The sequence below is a fragment of the Dermacentor albipictus genome, chromosome 1 (assembly GCF_038994185.2).
Source record: "Dermacentor albipictus isolate Rhodes 1998 colony chromosome 1, USDA_Dalb.pri_finalv2, whole genome shotgun sequence".
In the NCBI taxonomy this organism is placed as follows: domain Eukaryota; kingdom Metazoa; phylum Arthropoda; class Arachnida; order Ixodida; family Ixodidae; genus Dermacentor; species Dermacentor albipictus.
This window is the reverse complement of record NC_091821.1, coordinates 172,477,595-172,500,071: the sequence shown is the minus strand read 5'-3', so window position 1 is coordinate 172,500,071 and position 22,477 is coordinate 172,477,595. Positions and strand designations below refer to the sequence as shown.

Here is a 22,477-nt window from a genome sequence, read left to right as displayed (position 1 = left end):
ATACATACATGGAAATTAAAGTGGATAAAAAACTACTGGCCGCGGGTGGGAGGCGAACCCACGTCTTCTCATTACGCGTGCTATGCTCTTAGCAGTTGCGCTATCGCGGTGACGTTTTTCCATCAACTTTCAGGTTTATTTATGTTTATCTACTAGAACTAATATTGGGAGTACTAGCCAGCGCCGCCACTCACGGCATTGGCGGCGGATGTGAAACATCCTTTCTGCAGCAGGCGTTACATTTACTATCAGCGGGAAATGAAACTTGAGCAGCTGAGCGCGTGGCCCAAGCATAAGTGAAGATACAGCGCGCCCCGTCCAGTCATCACCATTGACAGGAACGCATTTGCCGATTTGGCCGCACCGCGCGATCCTCCCATAGTGAAATATTTTCGCCTGTGATCTGGTTCTCACATTCGAAAGGTGAAAAACAAAAATAAAAGGCAACAGAAGCTAAAGTTTGCAGTTTACGGCGAGTCATGTCACACATCGCCGAAACCACAAGTGTGGTCGGCGCGAACAGCGGTGCGCGTGGTGCAGTTTGCACCGTCATCGTAAGGTAGATTGGCCCGCGCGGCGCAGGCGATGACAGTGAAAACTGCAAATATATATATATATATATATATATATATATATATATATATATATATATATATCGAAACCACGCCCGAGACGCGTCCCAGAAATGTGTGACCGTATCTTGCGCCGTGCGTGCATACATGTATAGCGGAGCATTCACGGTATTGCGACATTACGATATTGCATTGATAACAATAAGCGGCACTGGCGCGTAACATTGTCGAATCTTCTGTGTTTGAAACGAGGAAGCGGCGTGCGCAGGGTACGCTCGTGTTGACACGTACATACGCGACTTTTTGTCGGCATTTTATTGTCTGCTGCTTTTGCGTGTTCGGCGCTATCTGTTCACTGACTGCCATCGAGCAACTCTGGCAAACGAGAAACTCGGGGCCTCCTGCATAGCCGCGGTATTGTTGCGATGTCTTTCGCTCGATTCTATGCAACTCTTACTATTCTCTGCTCACAGCCGTCTGATCCAATTGATAACACGGACGGAGCATCGCTCTTAACCCTGACAAAGAGCGAAAAGTGCGAAACGGCATAGTAACGGAAAAGGCACCGCTACAAAGCGCCGCCCAGGCTGCTACTCCACACTTAAAGGGGGATGGGAAGATAGGCAGACGAAAACAGGCTGGAGTAAACATGGGCGCATAAAGAAGGTATCCACTCTAGGGCAGCCATTTTGTAGCGATGTCTTCCACTCTATTCTATGCCAATTTTATCATCCACCACTCAGTACCTGCCAGTGGCGTAGCCAGAAATTTCGTTTGGGGGGGGGGGGGGGGGGCTTACATTGCAGCTCGGCCTCCTCCTTAACAGGAAGCTTTAGCTCGGGTGCTCCTGTCTAAATACATGTAGAAGGAGAATTCATATGTCTCGGCAACCACTGCACTAAGTTTGACGAGGTTTCCATTTCAAAGAAAAAATTAAATTCTACTGACTTTTGGTTTCGAGTTTTTCATTTTGGTTGTAAATTCTTTATTGACATTTGGAAAAAAAATTGCAAATTTTCTGAAAATGACACTATCAAGTTTAAAACTCTAACTCAACAATGAAAAATAATATCACAATTCTGTGAATTGCATCTAATAGTACATCTACAGCGGACAAAATTGATGTGTCACACATAAATCTCCAAAAAATTTATTATTATGGAAAAACGGCTTTTGCAGAACCCTTGTACACAACGTAACTAATTCACGTAAGATACAAATTGACATACCAAATTTGTCCGCTTTGACTGTTATAATACATGCCGTTTACAGAACCGCAATATCAGTTCTTGATGCAGAGCTATAGTTTTTACGTCGTGCTTCTATATCTTTTTTTTCGAACTTTCGAAATTTTCAAAATATTTGAAACAAAATTCAGGCCCTAAATCGAAATTCTGCTTCCAACATACACTAGAATTCACCTTCCTCTCTCAAATGCAACAAATTTCAATAAAAGCGATCCAGGGGTTATCTCACAAAAGCGTTTCTGCGTTTTACATAAACCTGAATAGGCCGCGTCCGAGTTCGACCCGAGCAAAAACTTCCTCTTAAACAATTTGTCGAGGGACCAAATACACGAATAATAACTGCATTGCCACTGCCAAAGATCCTGCAAACGAATTCTTGAACGCTAGGCACAGTCAAAACTAGTAAAATATGCATTTTTTCACAAAAGAATAGACTCGTATGTGCCAAAAATTGTGCGCAAAATACCTGAAATCAGTGCTTCCATGTTTTTTGTCTATTTAATAAGTAAAGAAAATATGACACTAACTTTAAAACTATATCAATTTCAAACCAGCAAAGCAGTACCATGCCGCTAATATGAAAAATGCAAAGGCCATGAAGTGAACAAGGACAAATATGTTAATGAAATTTTGTCATTCAAGAACCCTGTTCACATTCTTGTACATATGCAACGACCAGTGAGAAATCTCAATGACGCTGTCATTTGTTCGAATGTATTACGCAGGAGCAGCTGTCACCGGTCGTGTATCGTGAGTAATTGCACCGAAATTATAGTCGCAACCGAGAGCACATATAAAAAGTAGAAGTTCTGCAAAATATACGAGGGCGAATCAAATGAAAGTGAGCCAATACGAATATATGACAAACGGGGTACTTGATTTAAATGTAGTCTCCACGAGCATTTAGGCATTGGTCCCATTGATTAACGAGTCGCGTGATTCCCGTCTCATAAAAATCATTGGGTTGCTGCTTCAAAAGTCTGCAACTGACTCTTTCACGTCATCGTCCGACACAAATCTGGTACTCTTGAGCTGTTTATTCAGTTGGTACTCTTGAGCTGTTTATTCAGTTGCCGGAAAATGCAGAAGTTGCAAGGCGACAGGTCTGAGCTGTATGGCGGATGTTGCAGCGTTTCCCACTTGAAATTTGCCAGTTTTATATTACCCACATCAGCGACGTGGGGACGGGCATTGTAGTGAAACAAGATGATCCCATTCATCAATTTTCCACGTCGTTTGTTCTTGATTGCGAAGCGCAGCCGATACGGCGTTTCAGAATATCGGAAATAAATGATAGTCTCTAAAGATTTAGCAAATTCTGTCAGTTATGGTCCCTGACGATCGAAAAAAAAAGTCAACAACACTTTTCCGGCGGAAATGGCGGCCTTTGCTTTCTTTGGGGGTGGTGAATTCGAATGTTTCCACTGTAAGCTTTGCCGTTGTGTTTCAGAGTCGTAGTAGTGGTACCATGGTTCGTCCCCGATCACAATTGCAGACAAAAAGTCGTCACCCTCATTATGATACCGGATCAGATGAGCCAAGGCAGCGCCGAACTTCTCCGTCTTCTGGCGGTGGTTCAAAATCTTGGGCATCCATTGTGCACACAAGAGTCGCTAACCGAGATGTTCATAAATTATGGCGTGAGCTGAACCATGACTGATATCCACACGCTCTGCCAGTTCATCGATGCTTATCCTCCCTTCCTGTCTCGTCAGCTCATCAACCTTTGCAATTTTGTTGGGGGTGATCGCACGATGTCTTTGGGCCGACCTTGGATCGTCTTCGCAACTTTCACGTCCTTATTTGAACCGTTTGCTCGAGTGTTTCACAGTGGCCAATGAAATGCAATGTTCAACGTACACGGCAGCCATACGGCGACTAATATCTTTTTGGGAAACAGCTTCAGCTCTCAAAAACCTCACGGCACCACGCTGCTCAATTTCTGGAGCGTTCATTACGCCATGCAACCACGTTCAACCCACTGTATGAGAGCATTAAAGAACATTTATCCTCACACCGGCGTGTCAGTTTCGTAAATGAGAGATGCCTTTGTGCTATGCGCATGCCTTTCAGATAATTAACCGAACCGTTATTGCGCGGGGTGGGTTGGCTCACTTTCATTTGACTCGCCCTGGTACATTAGAAAGGCGAAGGTACAATGGAATATACATATGCGAAGACACAGCTTAAGTGATAAAGGGCAAAATAGTGTCACTGGAAACAAACTTCACTGCACGTATACACAAAACCTCGCAACAATATATTTCAGTATACGTATAAGTCTCCAATAAATCTTCATATCTAAGAAAAAGTCACTGTATATGAAGCGTCAAACAAGGCAGATAAACATGTTGCGCAATCCCAGATTCACAGAATCCTAGATCCCCCCGCCCTTTCCACCCGCTCCCCCCGATGCATCGCGCACGACGGAAGGCGGCGCGCTTGCTCCCCGCTTTTCTCCTCTGCGCACACAAGACTGAGCCACCATCGTCGGCTCATCCATCACGCCCCCTCCCCACCCGCCCTTATGTTTTCACTTGCACATACTGCACGCGGCGCGCGATAACGATGTTCAAGTGATGATGTTATCGCCCTTGGACTTTATACGAAACATGAGGGCGACGGCAGGAATGCGCCTGGAGAGTCCATATAATAATTACTATCGCAATAATATAATAAGAGTATCCGGCAACTGAAGCGTCCCGTGGCTGATTACTTTCCGCAAAAGAAGTAACAAAATCGAAGTTTCACCATGCCACAATTCGCTGCGCCGCAGCAATGTTTTTTTTTTCCTTTTGTAGGGTGGGGGCACCGAAATGAAGAAACGCAAAGGAGAGTATGTTGGCCACAATCGAATGCCTACTTTGGGCACCTAATGTCGCTCCCGAAGGAATATCGAAGAAAAACGTGAGACGCTTGGTCCACCGAGAACCATACGCATACTGCTCGGTATCCTACACCGGTGAGACAAGACTTTCCGCAGAGGTTGCGCTCAAGCGAACGCTTGAGTCGAGTCCCCACAATGATGGCGGCGAGCGACCATTGTTTCTTTTTCTCGTCTGCTAGCCAGAAAGTGTCAAAAACTCTCCCAGGCGAAAATCCACTCGGCAAGAGAAAATCGACTGCACACCGAAGTGCGCTGCGCGGTGGTCGGGGCAACACGAGAAAAACGCATGAGCTCTGGCAGCCCGCAAGTAGGGTAGCCAGAACAAAAAACAAAAAAAAAATGTAAGAGGCTCAATGTGTCCTCACGAATAAAAGTCGAAGTAGAAAAAATAAATAAGAACGTAGTTACCTTGGCTGGCTGGCTTTAGTGTCATGACATGAATGCTTTGGCATAGGTGAAAAAAAATGTTGATATTGTTTTATGTGACATGACGGCACAAATGAACCAGCACAACGCTTCGTCTCATTGGACCTCACTGCGTGCGTTGTCAATTTGTCTGAGAGTGTATTGATTTGGTTCGTCTCGTTGTATGTTCCGATGTAAGACTTTAGGAAATTCAAGGCACCTTTGGCGTCACATGTTTATGACATTAAACCCACAAAGTTCCGCAATTGAAAATCTAAAGCACAACTTCGGAAATGTCAATGCACCTTTCGTATGACAAGTTTATGAGAACTTATACCCACAAAGTTTCGAAATTGACATCCATGCGCTCCTAGATTCCGCGACCTTCGTGAGATGCCGCGGCGAGCACGCTCACTATCAAAACGCCCTTGAATCTTTGTGCTCGGATGGGGCTCCTCGCGTTATGTGACTCCCGGTGTATGGCCGTTGCCGCGAAATATAGCCCGAGTTCACAATGTCCGTGCTGAAATGTCTTTTAGAGCGTTAAAAATACATTCTAGACAAAATCCGGAATGATTTCCGGCACCGGGGTGCTTCGGTCGGCGGTGCATGGACAGCACGAAAAAATTTTGGGAGGGGGGGGGGCTCAAGCCCCATAAGCCTGCCGCCCCCCCCTCCCTGTCTACGCCCCTGCTACCTGCTCATCCAGTTGATGACCCCGGCGGGGCGTCGCTCTGACCACTGACGACGCGTGAAGAGGCATTAGCATCGGGAAAGGCATCGTTACAACATCGCAGCCTAGGATGTCAAAGTTCTTTAAGTGAACCTGCACGAATTTCTGATTAAACACAAGCGCAGGAACGATTATCTCTGCCTAGGCCGCATGTACAGTCCGAAAACACTTATCTACAGTGCGGCAGTGGTGGGCCAACTGTCCGCGAGTGCGTCAGCGCCCTTTGCCATTGGCACCGCTGGTTCGAGATGGCTTTGTATATTGCGCACGCGCTGCTAAGCGAGTCAGCCCGGCAAAGGTGGCGGTCGCAGCGGCGAATGGTAGGACGCGAACGCAATAAAGCACGTACTTCCAGTCCTTTTAGTGGCTGCCTATCCGGTGCTAGCTTGCCTTCCACGGTATAGGCTATCTAATAAGCTTGGGCAATATACTATACGCGAAGCCATGAAAAACGAGATGCACGAACAGCGGGAGCCCACCCGTATTACAGCCCAGGCTCATGCGTAACAGAAGCAGTATACGTCTCGAACCAGGGCCAGTGTTCACAAAAAGCTCTCATGCTAGAACTGTTCATAATATCAAATAATATCATAATATCAAATACCAACCAATCGTGACGCTGGACATATCAGCGAAGGCAACCGGCTGTTTTAATCCGCACCGATGGCACCGGCTGTTGGAATCTCAGAGCTGCCACCAGCTGTCGGAACCTCAGTGCTGACACCCGTTGTTGCAACCGGACCGTTGGCGTCCGTTGTTGCAAATGGGTCGCAAGCCCCAAGGGTAGCGTTGGCCTGGCGGCCTGGGGCACACTGGAAGCATCCGAAGGTCCCAGCAAAGCATGAGGCGACTGCTAACAGAACAACTTGTTTATTCTAGCATCGCAAAGAGCGGGCGGTCAGGTCGACCGAAGTAGAGAGACGGGAGAGCACGTTACTCAACAGAAGAAATCGGAGCCTCTCTCCTGGCGTCCGGGGCCAGCTGCTCTTATACTCTTGGCGTCGCGGGCAAGAAGGAAGGTCACGAGATGACACCACGTGGCAGCAAGGCACGGACGGACTGAGAGACATGTAGAGACAAGGAGGTGACGCATCAGCCGGGCCGGCGCCGGTCAGACCTCCTCGCTTCACACTGGGGGAGCTCCTCTCCCCGGCTGCCGCGCTTTGACAAGCGTGGGCACACACACACACACGCTCACACAAAGACACGTGGCACTGAACATGCCGGGACGCGCTCGGCGGGGATGCGTCGCGGCCGCTCCGAACGGGCCAAAATGTCCGCCGCTTTGAAAGAAGCTCCGGCGTACGTTGCATCCGCGCTGGCTTTACCGCGCGTCGTAGGCGAAACGTAACAGACCGCCCCGCCGGGGGAGGGAGATCCCGATGGTCAGGGGACTGCATCCGCTGTCCGGAGGGATGTCGCTCGATGATGCTCATAACCGAAGTCGGTCGTCCCTCGGCGATTCTTGAGCGCAGCGCACCGAGAAGGCCTCGTTCTCACGTTCAGGTTCACACAGGACACTGCAAAGTGACTTCGGGAGAGTTATCATTTTTCTCTCGTTCCCCGCAAGCGTTAAAACTACGCCGAAACTCAGCCGCTCAGTCAGCAAGCACGGCACAACCCTCACTAAGCCATGCCAGGCTCTTTCCCCTTTTATACTACTGCCTAGTTCCTTACAGTAGTCTAGCAGCACTCAGAATGCGTCCACAAATCGGAAAATTGCACTAGAAAGCACATCATCACTTTGAAACACTACACAAAAGCAATATGTTAAAAATCCTGCCTCAGGAAGAAAAACATCAATAACAAACAATTTTGAGGCTGATTCCCACGTTAGGGGCTTCGACTTAAGCCATCGGCGTTACCGTTGAGACTCCCCTTTTTGTAACGCACCTCAAAGGAATATTGTTGCAAAGCGAGGCTCCAGCGCAGGAGGCGGCCATTTGTGGAACAGATGGTCTGCAGCCATTGGAGAGGGCAGTGATCCGTTTCGAAGCATGCGAAGCGGAGATCGCAGCGAGCGACCGTACACTAGCTCACCTGGCGAAAACCCTGTAGCCGCATGCGGCGCGGTCCTCAATGCAAACATCACCCCAGGCAGAAACAGCTCCCAGTCAGTTTGTTGTTCAAACCACAAGGCTCTCAACACGCGCTTCATGACGGAGTGGAGCTTCTCAACGGGATTCGATTGGGGGTGGTACACTGAGCTGTGTAACAGCTTTACCCCGCACCTTTCGAGAAAGGCTGTCGTCAAAGCGCTAGTAAACACTGTGCCCTGATCTGATTGGATTTCCGCAGGAAAACCAACTCGCGCAAATATGGACAGTAGTGCATTGACTATCTCAACTGAGCTGAGTTCTTTAAGCGGCACTGCTTCAGGGAACTTTGTCGCTGGGCAGATCACAGTCAAAATGTGTCTGTACCCCGTGGCTGTTACCGGCAGAGGTCCCACTGTATCAATAACGAGCCGTCTAAAATGCTCCGTAATGATAGGTACCAACTTCAACGGCGCCCTCAATTTGTCCCCTGGTTTGCCCACCCGCTGACAGGTGTCGCATGTCTTCACAAAGTGGTCTGCGTCCCGAAAACACCCTGGCCAATAGTACTCTTGCAAGAGACGGTCCTTAGTTTTCTTAACTCCTAGGTGTCCGGACCACGAACCCCCATGCGACAAGCGCAACAGATCCTGACGATAGCACTGAGGCACGATCAGCTGATCGGACTCCACTCCCCTGCGGTCTACATACTTCCGGTACAGGACCCCACCTCTTTCCACAAAGCGAGCATTTTTCTTGGCGATACCTTCCTTGACAATGCAGCGTATGTTTTCTAGGCTGCCATCCTTCTTTTGGTCGGCTATCAAAGCCGACCGGCTGACTTTTAGCAACCTATTAAGTCCGTCTGACGTAGGCGCGATGAGCAAATCTTCAGATAGCTCTTCTAACTTTCCCGTGTCGGGCATTTCCTCTCCAGTATCTGGTGCCTTTAACGCTACAGGCTCAATTTTATTCAGCTCGGGCGTGCTCTGAATATCAGCTTGCTGCGCCTCTGACCCTTTCTCATCGTTCGACAACGTCGGCCCCGCAACTACCGCCTTTGCAGCGAGCTCCCGAACCTTCGATCTGGTTAAGGCCTGAACGCTAGCCTCACCAAACAAAAGCCCCTTCTCGCGCAGGAGGTGATCGGACCTGTTCGAAAATAGGTACGGGTACTGGGGGGGCAGCATAGATGACACTGCCGCCTCCGTCTCAAGTGCTCCGAAAGGACCTTCAATGAGCACTTTTGCTACGGGCAGACACACGCTATGAGCTTCCACGGCTTGCTTTATCCATGCGCACTCGCCCGTGAACATATCGGGTTCTACGTAAGAGGGGTGAACTACATCCATCGTAGCTGCGGAATCGCGAAGCACTCGGCACTCTTTCCCGTTTACGAGGAGGTCTCGCATGTAAGGCTCGAGAAGCTTCATGTTCTCGTCAGTGCTGCACAATGACAAAAACACAACTTTTGTTTTTGTTTCTGGACACTGCGCCGAAAAGTGACCCAGCTTCTGGCACGTATAACACACGCGCGCTTGCCTCGCCTCGAACCGCTTTCTGCGTTCGGCTTCGGCTGCCGCCGTCTCCTTACGTTCAGTCGGACTGCTTTCACTCGCGTCCGCACTACGTGTGTCCCCCTTTGCTCTCATGGGCGTGAACTTCGGCCTCTCAAACTTGGAGCCAAATTCACCCTTTTGACCGTCCTTAGCTCCGCGAGCCCGACGCGTCACAAACTCTTCGGCTAGCTCAGCGGCTCTAGCCACCGTACTAACGTCTGGCCTATCCAAGACCCAGTAGCGCACGTTCTCAGGTAACCGACTATAAAACTGTTCTAGCCCGAAACACTGCAGAACTTTCTCGTCGTCACCAAACGCTTTCTCTTCTTTGAGCCACTCCTGCATGTTTGACATTAGCCTGTAGGCAAACTCTGTATATGACTCACTTTTGCCTTTCTCATTTTCTCGAAACTTCCGACGGAACGCCTCCGCGGACAGCCTGTACTTTTTTAGCAGACTCGATTTCACTTTGTCGAAATCCTCTGCCTCCTCTCTATCCAAGCGAGCGACTACGTCGGCCGCCTCGCCGGGTAACAAAGTGAGCAAGCGCTGTGGCCACGTTTCCCGAGAGAACCCCTGCTTCTCGCACGTTCGCTCAAAGTTAACCAGGAACAAACCAATGTCCTCTCCAAGCTTAAACGGCCGCATCAGGTCAGTCATTTTAAACAATACTCGTTCTCCTGCACCGTGTGCCTGATTTCCATTACGAGCGCGTTCCATCTCTACCTCGAGACGCTTCATTTCCAAAGCGTGGTCGCGCTGTTCTTTTTCTTTCTGCTCTTTTCGTTCGCGCTCATCTTTTTGCTCCATTCGTTCGCGCTCCTGTCTTTTTGCCGTCTCCCTCTCCTCAATGGTCTCAAGGCATTCCGACAGCTCGTCATCCTCAGCTCCTAACTCAAGAATAGCACTTAGCAGTTCTGGTTTTCTGAGTTTGTCTGAGACATCCAGACCCAACTCTCTTGCAAGCTCCAACAATTTCGGTTTGCGCAACGACTTCAAATCCATGGCTGCTCTGAATGCTGCTTTCTCTACTGCCTACTATTGTCTTGCCGCAACTAACCCGGCAGCAACGACAACCACAATTACCAGCTCTGTTTCTGACACTAACAAAAGCCTGGCAAAACTCAGAAGAAGAAAGTCCCGCACTCACCAAACCTCGCAGCCAAGAATTCAGCGCAGTCGTTCCGCTGCAGGCAACCAGTCATCACACAGGGCTCGTTGCACTGCTCCCGGATGGTCGTTGTGCTGCTCAGCATACAGTCAACCGCATATCTTCGCTGCTGGCCTCCGTTGTCGCGATCTCACCGCTGGCAACCAGCTGTTTGAACCCGCACCGATGGCACCGGCTGTTGGAATCTCAGAGCTGCCACCAGCTGTCGGAACCTCAGTGCTGACACCCGTTGTTGCAAATGGGTCGCAAGCCCCAAGGGTAGCGTTGGCCTGGCGGCCTGGGGCACACTGGAAGCATCCGAAGGTACCAGCAAAGCATGAGGCGACTGCTAACAGAACAACTTGTTTATTCTAGCATCGCAAAGAGCGGGCGGTCAGGTCGACCGAAGTAGAGAGACGGGAGAGCACGTTACTCAACAGAAGAAATCGGAGCCTCTCTCCTGGCGTCCGGGGCCAGCTGCTCTTATACTCTTGGCGTCGCGGGCAAGAAGGAAGGTCACGAGATGACACCACGTGGCAGCAAGGCACGGACGGACTGAGAGACATGTAGAGACAAGGAGGTGACGCATCAGCCGGGCCGGCGCCGGTCAGACCTCCTCGCTTCACACTGGGGGAGCTCCTCTCCCCGGCTGCCGCGCTTTGACAAGCGTGGGCACACACACACACACGCACACACAAAGACACGTGGCACTGAACATGCCGGGACGCGCTCGGCGGGGATGCGTCGCGGCCGCTCCGAACGGGCCAAAATGTCCGCCGCTTTGAACGAAGCTCCGGCGTACGTTGCATCCGCGCTGGCTTTACCGCGCGTCGTAGGCGAAACGTAACACGGCCAATGGCAAAGCGCACTTACGAACAAAATGCTTTGCGCATTCAGCCTCACGTGTTCCTCCGGCAGAATGCCCTTAATGAACACCGGATCGCAGTTCCCGCGCTCTAAACATGCGTACAGCCACCATGGTGGCTGTACAGAAGTACAATCTAAGTAACACAATGTTGCCACTTCTGTACTGCGAAGTGTTAGGAAAATCTGGGTTGCTAAAGCGCCAAGGCTTCGCACCTTTAGACGTGCCGCGCGTGTGGTCTCGATAGGGGAAGTGCGGCTCCCCCCAGTGGAGGTCACTCAATCTCCATTGGCCAGCGACGCCCGACGGCTCCGGCGAATCCGTCCAGTTGCACAGATGACCACTGTCGAAGTCGCAACTGATTCCCTTTCCTGCGTTGAGAATATTTCTCTGGTGACTGGCAGCGCACAGCTCAACGCCAGCAATCAGCCACCCCCTTCTTGAAAAGAAAAAAAATATCATAATACCAGGGTCGGTCTAAGACAGGGTGCGGGGTATACTTAGAACAGTGAGATAACTTGCCGCGTTAATTGCAGTGTTAAAAGCAACGCAAATGATTAAACATTAGGCGAATGTGTATACTCACAGCAAACTGCCGCTAATGGTCTAACCTTTCTGGTCCCCGCATGCGTAAACCTCGATGTCGTCCACGGCACAGTACCACGAGCTGTTCCAAGCATGTTCGACGTAGCAACGAAAGTGAAGCTGCAGTTGCAAGCAAAGAGGATTCACTTAGGTTTTTCTATACCGCGCAGAAGTAATTCAACAGCACAAAGCATGCGAGCGCATTTTACGGTCACAGTAAAGCATCGCGCGTCTCGGACAAGAAATGACTCCAAATGATGTCCGCTTTTGAGCTTATAGAAAGTTGTTATTGCGATGGCAATTATGCGGACACTCCAGGCGCATTTTTGTCGTCGCCCTCACCGTGATGTTCCGTATAAAGTCCAAGGGCGATAACACCATCGCCGCGCGTCGTATGCTGTATGTGCGAGTGAAAGCACGCGAGGGAAGCCGGCGATAGCGACTCAATCTGGCGCACGCAAAGGAAGAAAGCGGAAAGCAAACGCACCGTCTTCCGTCGCGCGTGGGTGGAAGGGAGGAAGGGGGGCGGCGTTAAGGGATGGTCGATTCATTTTTTATTCGGTTAATCATTAATCGTTCATCATTTTAGCCTTTAATCGATTAATCGCTGTAGATGCTGGGTTTTTCTTCGATTGATTGATTAATCGAAATTTTTGCACGGCATTCCTGAAAAGGTCGAAGAGCAGTTATCTACTTTTGTGGGATCCCATTTTATTGTTTGATAGGTGGAACCAAGTTTAAAACACAAGTGTATAAACGCTTGACAAAGGATAATGTTTAAATTGTTGGGGGATAAATGCAGCTCGCACTATAGTGGCCCTTGAAACGATAAGAAATATACGTTACAAAATGGCACTTAGTGCACAATTAAATAAGATATATGGCTCTAGTGAATCCCTGTACTGTACAGTTAAACAGGAAATAACAAAAATGGAAAAAGTGAAAGGCGAAGTCGAACTGAAATATACAAGGAATCGTGATATGCACAGGCGAAAAGAAAATTACTGGTCTAGAATTTTAAACCACATACTCTTTTCTACAGATCGAAGGAATGTCAATTAGGTGGGATATTTGTGTTAAACCGACACCTTCTTTGAATGGACATGCAACCAGCGTGCGAGAATAGACACTTGCGCATTATAGATTTGCTGGAATCGACACGAACCCCCTCGCTATGTCAAATACATGCTCGAAGGTATTTCGAACCTCCGGCTTCGGACGGCGTGATGGCGTGTGCAGTAGGGGGGGGGGGAGCGCTCGACTCGACATCACTCAACACTCGGAATAACAGTCGTTCTACCACAACTTCACAGTCACTGCCCCTGCGCCGCCATTCCAGTACGATTTCAACATTTTCGCGACACTCCTGTCAAACTCTCGAAAACGATTAATTAAACAGGTCTAATGGATTAAGACGAATAAATGAAAGCTAGTGATGAAGATTAATCGTTTTGCGGGATACATTCACTCGATTAATCGATTAATCATTCATTGATATTGCCAACACTAACAGCGCCGCGCTCCGGCAGCAACTGCGCATTTCGCGACCGGGTGCAAGGAGAACTGGCGATTGCGGCTCAGTCTCGCGCGTCATAACACCATGCTTGTTAGTTCAGTTAGTAAGCGAATGTTTCCGAGTTTGTACTGCAGATAAAACTACTATCCTTACTTCGTATAGCTGTCCACTAATTTGCTATCGCAATCGATGTTTCGCCTTTCGGGCTAAACTGCGACTTCTTTTTTTTATTAAACTTCTGTTTAACATATTATAATGCGTGAAGCGCTACTTTCACTGGCGCTACTGTGTAGGTGAAGCCCACAGAAAAGCGCGATTTTCAGTTTTACATTTAAAATTACATTGAATATCCACGGTATACCAAAAACACATACGCGTGAGCACACAGCAAACGACTGGCCGTAACGTTACTTTCTCATATATTCTTTGTTTGATACTATATTTAACACAGAGGCAAGTATATATATATATATATATATATATATATATATATATATATATATATATATATATATATATATATATATATATATATATATATATATATATATATATACTTGGCCCTTACTTTGACCATTGCAGTTTCACAAGTGGTAGCCCGCATATAAATAAGTATGTTCGTTATTAGCAAAGTGGCCGGAATTAACCATTTTGATTTATAATCGTACATGGTTAATGCAGTAAGCAGTTGGAAGCACATGCTCGACAAGACTAGTTTTGTACAACGCATGTTTTGTGGGATCAAGGCGAACAACTGTTTTGTCTTCGTAAGCTCGCTGGCATCGAAACTGACTTAGAAAAAGAGCGCCTATGACGACGCCATAGGCGTTCTTGGGATTTTTCACAATTGTGGTTAAAGGCTTACATATCCTCTACGATCTTGTAGTGCCTGTTTCTACGCTAGTGGATGCTTTGTCGTGTTTCTGTTCAAGTTTGTTGGTTTGCTCTGTACGATACTCGTCACACTGACTTTAATATGGAAGAATAACACTTTTACTTAAGGGTACCTTGTATTATGCTAAAATTTAGTTTTACAGGCCTGAAGGAACGCAAGGTAATGGAGTACAGTGCGGAGCTGTGCTAAAAAATGACCTCATAATTGTCCGAAGCAATGAAGCCGACTTCAGCTGGCATCCAGGCGCCACTTATGAGAGAGTTGTAGTCGACACCCCAGAGCCGTACTAGGTCTGCAAAGACACGATATACAGACGAAGTACGCATGTCAGTGAATCATAAAACAAATTTAGTAACGCATACGACACTCCCAACACCCCCCGGCCCCATTATATTCCCCACCTTACATTAAACATTTAGAAGATGCCACTTACAAAAGATTCCAAAGTAGGGATCACAAAAGCAATCGAAATTTAACTCCCTACTGCGGTCTTGTACTAGAATTATTCTGCAGGATTAAAGACTTCTGGGGCCCTATAACGTAAAGCTATTCCAATCTTTTATTCCAATTCCCCGACGTCAAATTTACGTAACCGCCAACGCAAGCATCAAGCGCTGACTCGCAGAGTTGTTTGAACAGGTCTGTGGAACGCTCTCTTCATTTATAGGAGGTCACTTTTGTTTACTTTCAAAAAGAATAGCATTGGCTTACTTAACAGGTTTTCCTTAGCTAATTGGCTGACCAGAGGCGAGGAGAACAGAGAAGTGGAGAGGGTTGCAGTGGGGCCGAGCTAGCGCAGTGAAAGTAGATAACCTGGTGAGTAGGGTGGTGCCGGCGTCTGCGATTGGCCCACTTCTTCTTGCTTAGATTTCGGTGTCTGGCAGAAAATTGCGGCGGCGTGCAATGGAAGGGTAACAACGCAGCTAAAGCTGATCCTCAGAGGATGAAATTTCGCAAAGCGATGTCGTGTACAGTACGTGCCGGAAGGACTCGACGACGTTATACTGCCACAGAAAAATTTTGATTATACGCAAATAAATCCATTCTTCCCGGCAGCTCCGAGCAGCTAGTGCCAGAGCGATCGGCGGGCAGCCATCTTCTATTCATTTCGGAAGGGCGAAGTCTCCGGCTGTTTTAAAAAAAAAATCAGTTTTGTTTGGTATATTGATGGCTCTTCAATGCGTACACTTCACTTTGACGCGGTGAGTTGTCGCGGTTTTGTGACGTCGCGTGACAGACAGGTAAAGTGGTCGCAGCCCGAAAACTTTTGACCAATTGCGGTGGGATGACGGTAAAAAGGCGTAGAGTCGAAAATAATTTTTTCTTTGTTCGGTCTAATCAAGCATAATAAGTGCGTACACGTCACATCAGATGAGGAGTTTTCGCAGTTTCCTGACGTTGCGCGACGAACAAGCGAAGTGGGGGTGAAAAGCGTGGCAGTTTGGGCGAGTTGGTATGTCATAACTGTTTTTCATGACTTTTTCATGTTTTGTCATGAAACAGAAGGAGGTGGGGGGGTGGCCTGAAATAAATTTGATCAATCGTGGAGGGCTGATTACATACATGGAATAGAAAAGTTTCGAATAGCTTTACGTTACAGCGTCCCTCATACGTGCTTTTGGTATTCTAGCTGTAACTGGACCGTGCCTTAAAGTGGCACTGAAATACTTTTTGAACACCGTAATAAAACGCACCCCATCTGTAGAAAATGATTAATTCCTTAAACAATCTAGCGAAATATTATTCCATTGAACGCAGCTACAATCGTTCGTCCTCTCCTGCGACAACGCCACAGGGCTCACATATATGCCGGGCATTTTCAACCTGCATTCCTTTCCGCCAAATGTCCATAGCGTTGGCCCAGATGCCACGACCCTGTATGCTTGAGGCAGCAGCACACTATACCACCCTCGGCACGTAAGGACGCAAACATGGTGTCACAGAGCCTGAAGGAGCAACGCGCACGTCCACTCACCCGGCTGTTGGCTGTCGCTTGCCAGTGCGGAGCCCTTGCTCAGCAAAAGCTCGAGTCCACTGTGGTGGTTTGGTGCTGGGGCAAAGTAGAAGAACCGGATACAGCGAGTGGGTTCTTCTGCAGACCCGCTGAGCATCGGGGAAGTGAGAATTTTCGAGGTCACGGTGTTGGCCGGGACCAGCAGGCTGACGTAACCACCTGCGGTAAAGACCGTATAAAATACAAGCCGCTGAATAAGGGAGACACAAATAAATAAATAAATAAATAAATAAATAAACTGAAGATGTGAGAATCATGTCATATTGCGAGGTTAAACTGCCATTAGACAGTTCCACACACACACACACAAAAAAATCTGCCACATTGACGGAATATATGATATATCTGTACCAGGTGGCAATATGTTGGCCATTTCAGCCTCGCATTTAAAATAGCAAATTCTTATGAATTTTAATACCAGTGCCCGTCTTCTGTGGTGTTTACGAAAGCGCACAATGGTGACTACTCTGATAAACGCTCTGCCGCGCATGTACCCCGTATCGTGTCGGTGGTGTGGTCCAGAGCCACAGCCTTGTTCCTGCTCGCGGAGCGGCCCGGCGGGATTCTCCTCCATTTGTTACTGCTGCCGCCGACTGCGTTCTCGTAGCCGCACACAGATCGGTCGAACGAACACGATCCGTCCAGGGGATCTGCAAAAAAAAAGGAAATACAAAATGTCAAAGCAGGCAGCATTTACATATTTAACCTGCCAGCGCAACCCTCAGAATACATGTACTCATCATTGAAAATCTCAAAGTTTTGAAGACGCTATGCTAGCACAGCAGTCCACAGCGCTCTGAATAAAGAAAAGGCTGAACGCTGACACCAAAAATGAAGCAATACGCATTTTCTGAGCGCATTCATCGTCACGTGTCGAAGCGATTATGGGGCGTGCCTCTCTGAAGCCCACACCGAAAATAGTATTTTTTTTCTAAATATAAAATTAAATGTGGTCCCCGCGATTTTGTACGCAGAAGTCGCGAGTGCGCAGGTCGTAAAACATACAGGTGACAAAAGTTACGCTCGAGGAATTGCATTTGCAGACACAACGTAACTCTACTGCAATTAAACATTCATACAACATAAAGGCACTTAGCGTCCATACATGAATGGTACAATGTGCGACTTTCAGCCTAAGTGCAGCAATTGTAAAATGGACCCGTAGTGCTCCCAGACAAGCAAAATATTTACCTGTGGGGCACGATCCGCTGGACACGCTCAAATCATCGACACCGACGGATCCATTGGTAAAGTGCCAAGCTCGAATCTCTATCTGCACACAGAAATGAACAACTTGAACGCTACTGTATTCATTAGTAAGATCTTGAGGAGGGCTAGTTGGTCTATATCTAGAACTGAGGTTAAACAGCGCGAATAAAACAAGGACGCGAGGGAACAAATACCACAAACAAGCGCTGACTACCAAATGGAAGTTTATTTGACATTAACCAGCCATTTTATACCTTTTTTCAGCATAGGCATGCGTACACCAGTCGCAAAAATATCTGCAAATCGGCAACGTCATAATCATTCATCCAAGAAACCTATTTCTTTTCCCTACAAGGCAAGAGAGGGAGCGCTTACACATTTACCTCCTTCCTTTCTAATGTAATCAGCCTCTATCATTTCCCTTTCCCTCTTACCTCTTCCTTTCCCTATGAATTTTTTTTTTCAAATATGGGAGTGCAGTGACACTTGTTACCACGTCCTGCTAAATGACTCCCATAGCCTTTCTTTAGGTTACTGCTGTGCTGACGAGCTTTTTCATTGAAACACTGTCCCGTTTGACCTATATAAGTTTTTCCACAGCTCAGCGGTACCTGATAGATAACGTTGCGCCTGCAGTCAGTGAAGCGGGATTTATGATATGGGGTGCACAGGGGCCTTTCGCGCGTTTTCATACGATGACATATCGAGGACAGCTTACACGGGGTACTGAAAAGCAAATTAATATGTTGTCTATTGGAAACTTTGCTTAGATTGTGTGACAACTTGTGCATGTATGAAAACACGCGAAAGGCCCCTGTGCACCCCAAATCATAAATCCCACTTCACTGACTGCAGGCGCAACGTTATCTATCAGATACCGCTGAGCTGTGGAAAAAACTTATATAGGCCAAACGGGACAATGTTTCAATGAAAGAGCTCGTCCGCACAGCACAACCTAAACAATGGCTATGGGAGTCATTTAGCAGAACATTGTAACAGGTGTCACTGCACTACCATATTTGAAAGAAAAAAATTCATAGGGAAGCGAAAAGGTAAGAGGGAAAGGGAAATAGTAGAGGCTTTTTACATTAGAAAGGAGGGAGATAAATGTGTAAGCACTCCCTCTCTTGCCTTGTCGGGAAAAGAAATAGCTTTTTTGGATGAAAGATTATAATGTTGCTGATTTGGAGATGTTCTTGGGACTGGTGTACGCATGCCTATGCTGAAGAAAGGTATAAAATGGCTGGAGAATGTCAACTAAACTTCTAGTTGGAATTCAGCGCTTGTCTGTGGTATTTGTTTCCTTTTGTCCTTGTTTTATTCGCGCAGTTCTATACTGTATTCAATGCGTCCTACGTCACCCGCCGTGGTTGCTCAGTGGCTACGGTGTTGGGCTGCTGAACACAAGGTCGCGGGATCGAATCTCGGCCACGGCGGCCGCATTTCGATGGAGGCGAAATGCGAAAACACCCGTGTACTTAGATTTAGGTGCACGTTAAAGAACCCCAGGTGGTCGAAATTTCCGGAGTCCTCCACTACGGCGTGCCTCATAATGAGAAAGTGGTTTTGGCACGTAAAACCCCATAATTTAAATTTAATGAGTCCTACGTCAACGACGATTCCTTATCTGCGGAGGAAGGCATGCAGAGACGCAAGAGAGAAACAGACAGAAAGACAACTATTTTTCACGCATTGTTTCTGAAATGCGAACATTGCTGTCGAAAAAAAAAAACACGCAAAGCAAATTGACGGAAGGAAAGGAGGAACCTTAACGACTGATTGTGAATTAAAACATGTAAAAACAGTTTTTCCACGAATGTCGTTAGCACAAATATACTGCTGTAACTCATGCTAAATGTCAACACTGAATTAGAATAGGTAGAGAACTCTAATAAAGCTATCTCAACGCTAGCTTGGCGCAAAATTGGCAGAGAAAACTGAAAGGGAATACGTATGTGACGGAACCGATAACATGTGGCATTAAGTGATGTTACAAATTTTGTTTCTTTCGCAAGCCCTTGTGCTGTCGAAAAAGATAAGTATATATTCATGACATCAGATATGAAAAACATAAGTTCTTGTGTACACAAAAGCTTCCTGGTTGAGGTTTGATCTAAGCATGTTCGAATGAAATCCTGTTCGTAATTTAATGATCAACAGTCACCTTGTCTCGGTTAATAGATACCAGAGTCTGTGACAACACATGCGTCTGCTTTGAGAGTTCAAAGGAGGCGCTGACACGAGCATCTCATGTTTAAGTCGTTTTTCTGCATGTAAAACCTGCGCTATAGATATCGTTTTTTTTAAAGCGCCCAATTTGTAATTCCAAAAGTGTAATTCACCGATTTGACTTTAGACGAGGGTCTAGCTGAAAAGCAGAAATGCTCTCCTTAAAAAACTGGTAATATAATTCGAAAGAAATTGATTGCATTTTATAGAAAAGACGTTAAATATCAGTGATCATTTGCGTAGTTTTCTTAATGTTCACAGATGTTTTAAAAAATGAGAAAAAACGAAAATGTCGGAAAATCACATAACAAACTAACTCCCCAAAGAAAACGTATATCAACTTAGAGGGTGTTTAAAGCGTGCTACACTATTCTCTAAACTTCCTGTTTGCATAAAGTACGTTCTTCACGCAAGTGAGTTTTGCAAACTATCTATTCCCAATACAATATAATTTTCTTGAGTCATGTGCAATGCGGCCATTTTGTTAACCTTACACGGCACAGCAGATATCGCTTAGATAGTCATGAATTATGAATACTCATATGTCCTTCATGCTTAATTACACTGAACATTGAAAACTTGATGCTTCAATTTTTTTCTGTACTTTTTCATTCTTTAGAAAATATTCAAGGAGTTAAATTAATAATCTCGGCCCATAATCACAAAGCACTTCGTAGGCCACAGCTGTCTGTAAGAGCAGGTCCTGGTCGATTGCGAGAGCGAACACAACATTAGCGAGTGTGACGGGCTCATGAGAAACAATTCTTACGAAATGAAAGCTTTGTTAATTCGGCTCCGGCTCCAAATATAAACTAGAGTGCGACATTTATTTTCAAATGCAAGAATTTACATTACAATTAGTTCCCTTATGCCAACGAGAGGATTTATGTGTCGCACATGTATTCGAATACAGAGGCCAGCAACTGAAGTTAACTCGCCATGGCGCTGTACAAGCGGAGCCTCAATCTGTGCTATCATGAATGCAGGCTCGACAGATACCGTTCAGCCTCATTTCTCAGTCGCTGCAGCCGCTGCAGACCAGTGGTACGCAGCGCCCGCGCGAGCATCTATAGTGATAGTTCCCCTCTCACCTGCATGCTACCCCGACGGTCCTCGTAGTAGAGCACATTGCGCCAGAGCTCCGGATGCGAGGACTGCACCCGGTAGAAGACGCGCTCCATGCCGGCCTCGTCCCCTAACAAGCCGGCGTCCAGCTGGCGCGAGGCCATCTCGACGCGCGGCAGCTTGAGGCCAGATACGTGCACCCACGCCGAGAAGCAAAAGGGCCCCGCGGTCGACAGCTCCAGCTGGGCCACTGACTCGTACCAGGAGTTCCTCGAGAACTGAGCTCGGCTGTACCAGCCGTCACCTGCGCCGATGGGGCAGCACGTGCATCGCGCTTGAGAATTCTGGTCAGATTCAGGCGGAAGAGTGGGAAGGGCACTGACTTGGCGCTCGGATCAGCGGCAGTGTTTACAAGCTTTTCCTTTGTAATGGCTGTTTGCGATTGGCCGGCCACCTTCCCCAATAGTATGTCCAGCATCAGGATTGGCTGGATCGAGTTCACCCTTACGAACAATTCTACTAGGGCATGTTGCCCTTAAGAGCTTGAGTTACGCAACGAGGCCAAAACTCCCTAACAAGGGTCAAACCTGTTTACAGTGTGAGCAATTCTAGCTGTTTTTCTTAAATTCCGACCCACAGTGTGCCCACAGGAGAATAACCATGTGTAGGTAAATATTAATTATAGGCCAATAATTTCTCCCATGATAGCAATGCATGTTTAGTCAGGACAGCTGTATACAGTGGCGCCCTGTGTCAGAAAACATGTGAGCTGAGCGAGCGCATATGTGGTCTTAAAAACTCAACCTATGGTATGGTGCCGTTAAAATTTCCCTTACCGCCCTATGGAATATTGTCACGTGGTAGTGACGGTGAAAAAAGCAGCAAAACTGTGAATGGCAAACCAGTGTTTTATTGGGCGAGCCTGTGCCCTCAAAAACAGGCAACATTCAAAGCGCAACGATAGCGGCGAACACAGTCAGCGATCGTCGAAAATCTGATCAGGGGGTCAAGCGCGTCAGCTTTTATACGTTACAGAGTAATCGCTGGTGCCCGCGTGTCTTCCAGAAATTTCTACACCATTCGCGTCGCGCATACACGGAATCAGATTACACAAGGTCTGGCGACAACAGACAGCGGATATAACCATCAATAACATTTCAGAAACTTCCTGTACATGCAGGCGCGTCCTGCGCTGAGCGATAGCATTTCTTAGACGATGAAACGCGGTCATTCGATAAACAAGTACACGTGTCAATATCAATAATCGGTGATCAATGTTTTTTAATGCGCCGCACGAAATTAATTTTAGCTTTGGACAGAATCAACACAGCGCAGTGTAAACTTAAAAGCGGCTATTTAAGTTTCGCTCTCCTTTTCCGTGTTGTACGACGTCGGAAACATTTGAAGCAAATTACTCTGACTGCCGGTAGCAGTCTCAATCATGAAAATGCGTCTTCTACCGCGCGATGTGCTTTCGAAAACATGCAGCGCCAATCGCCAATTTTATCCA

At 47.2% G+C, this 22,477-nt stretch overlaps 1 protein-coding gene across 1 annotated transcript in view; it reads right to left on the bottom strand.

The window, feature by feature from the left end:
- LOC135905759 (MAM and LDL-receptor class A domain-containing protein 2-like) overlaps positions 1-22,477 on the bottom strand; it is a 180,349-nt gene that overhangs the window by 73,775 nt on the left and 84,097 nt on the right. Inside the window, exons 4-10 of the mRNA XM_070529435.1 lie at positions 20,994-21,271; positions 17,656-17,737; positions 16,959-17,114; positions 16,426-16,623; positions 14,648-14,742; positions 12,066-12,159; positions 11,670-11,825 (exon numbers count right to left, since the gene is read on the bottom strand). Of these exons, the coding sequence (XP_070385536.1) occupies positions 11,670-11,825; positions 12,066-12,159; positions 14,648-14,742; positions 16,426-16,623; positions 16,959-17,114; positions 17,656-17,737; positions 20,994-21,271 (1,059 nt within the window). The remainder of the gene's footprint in view (positions 1-11,669; positions 11,826-12,065; positions 12,160-14,647; positions 14,743-16,425; positions 16,624-16,958; positions 17,115-17,655; positions 17,738-20,993; positions 21,272-22,477) is intronic.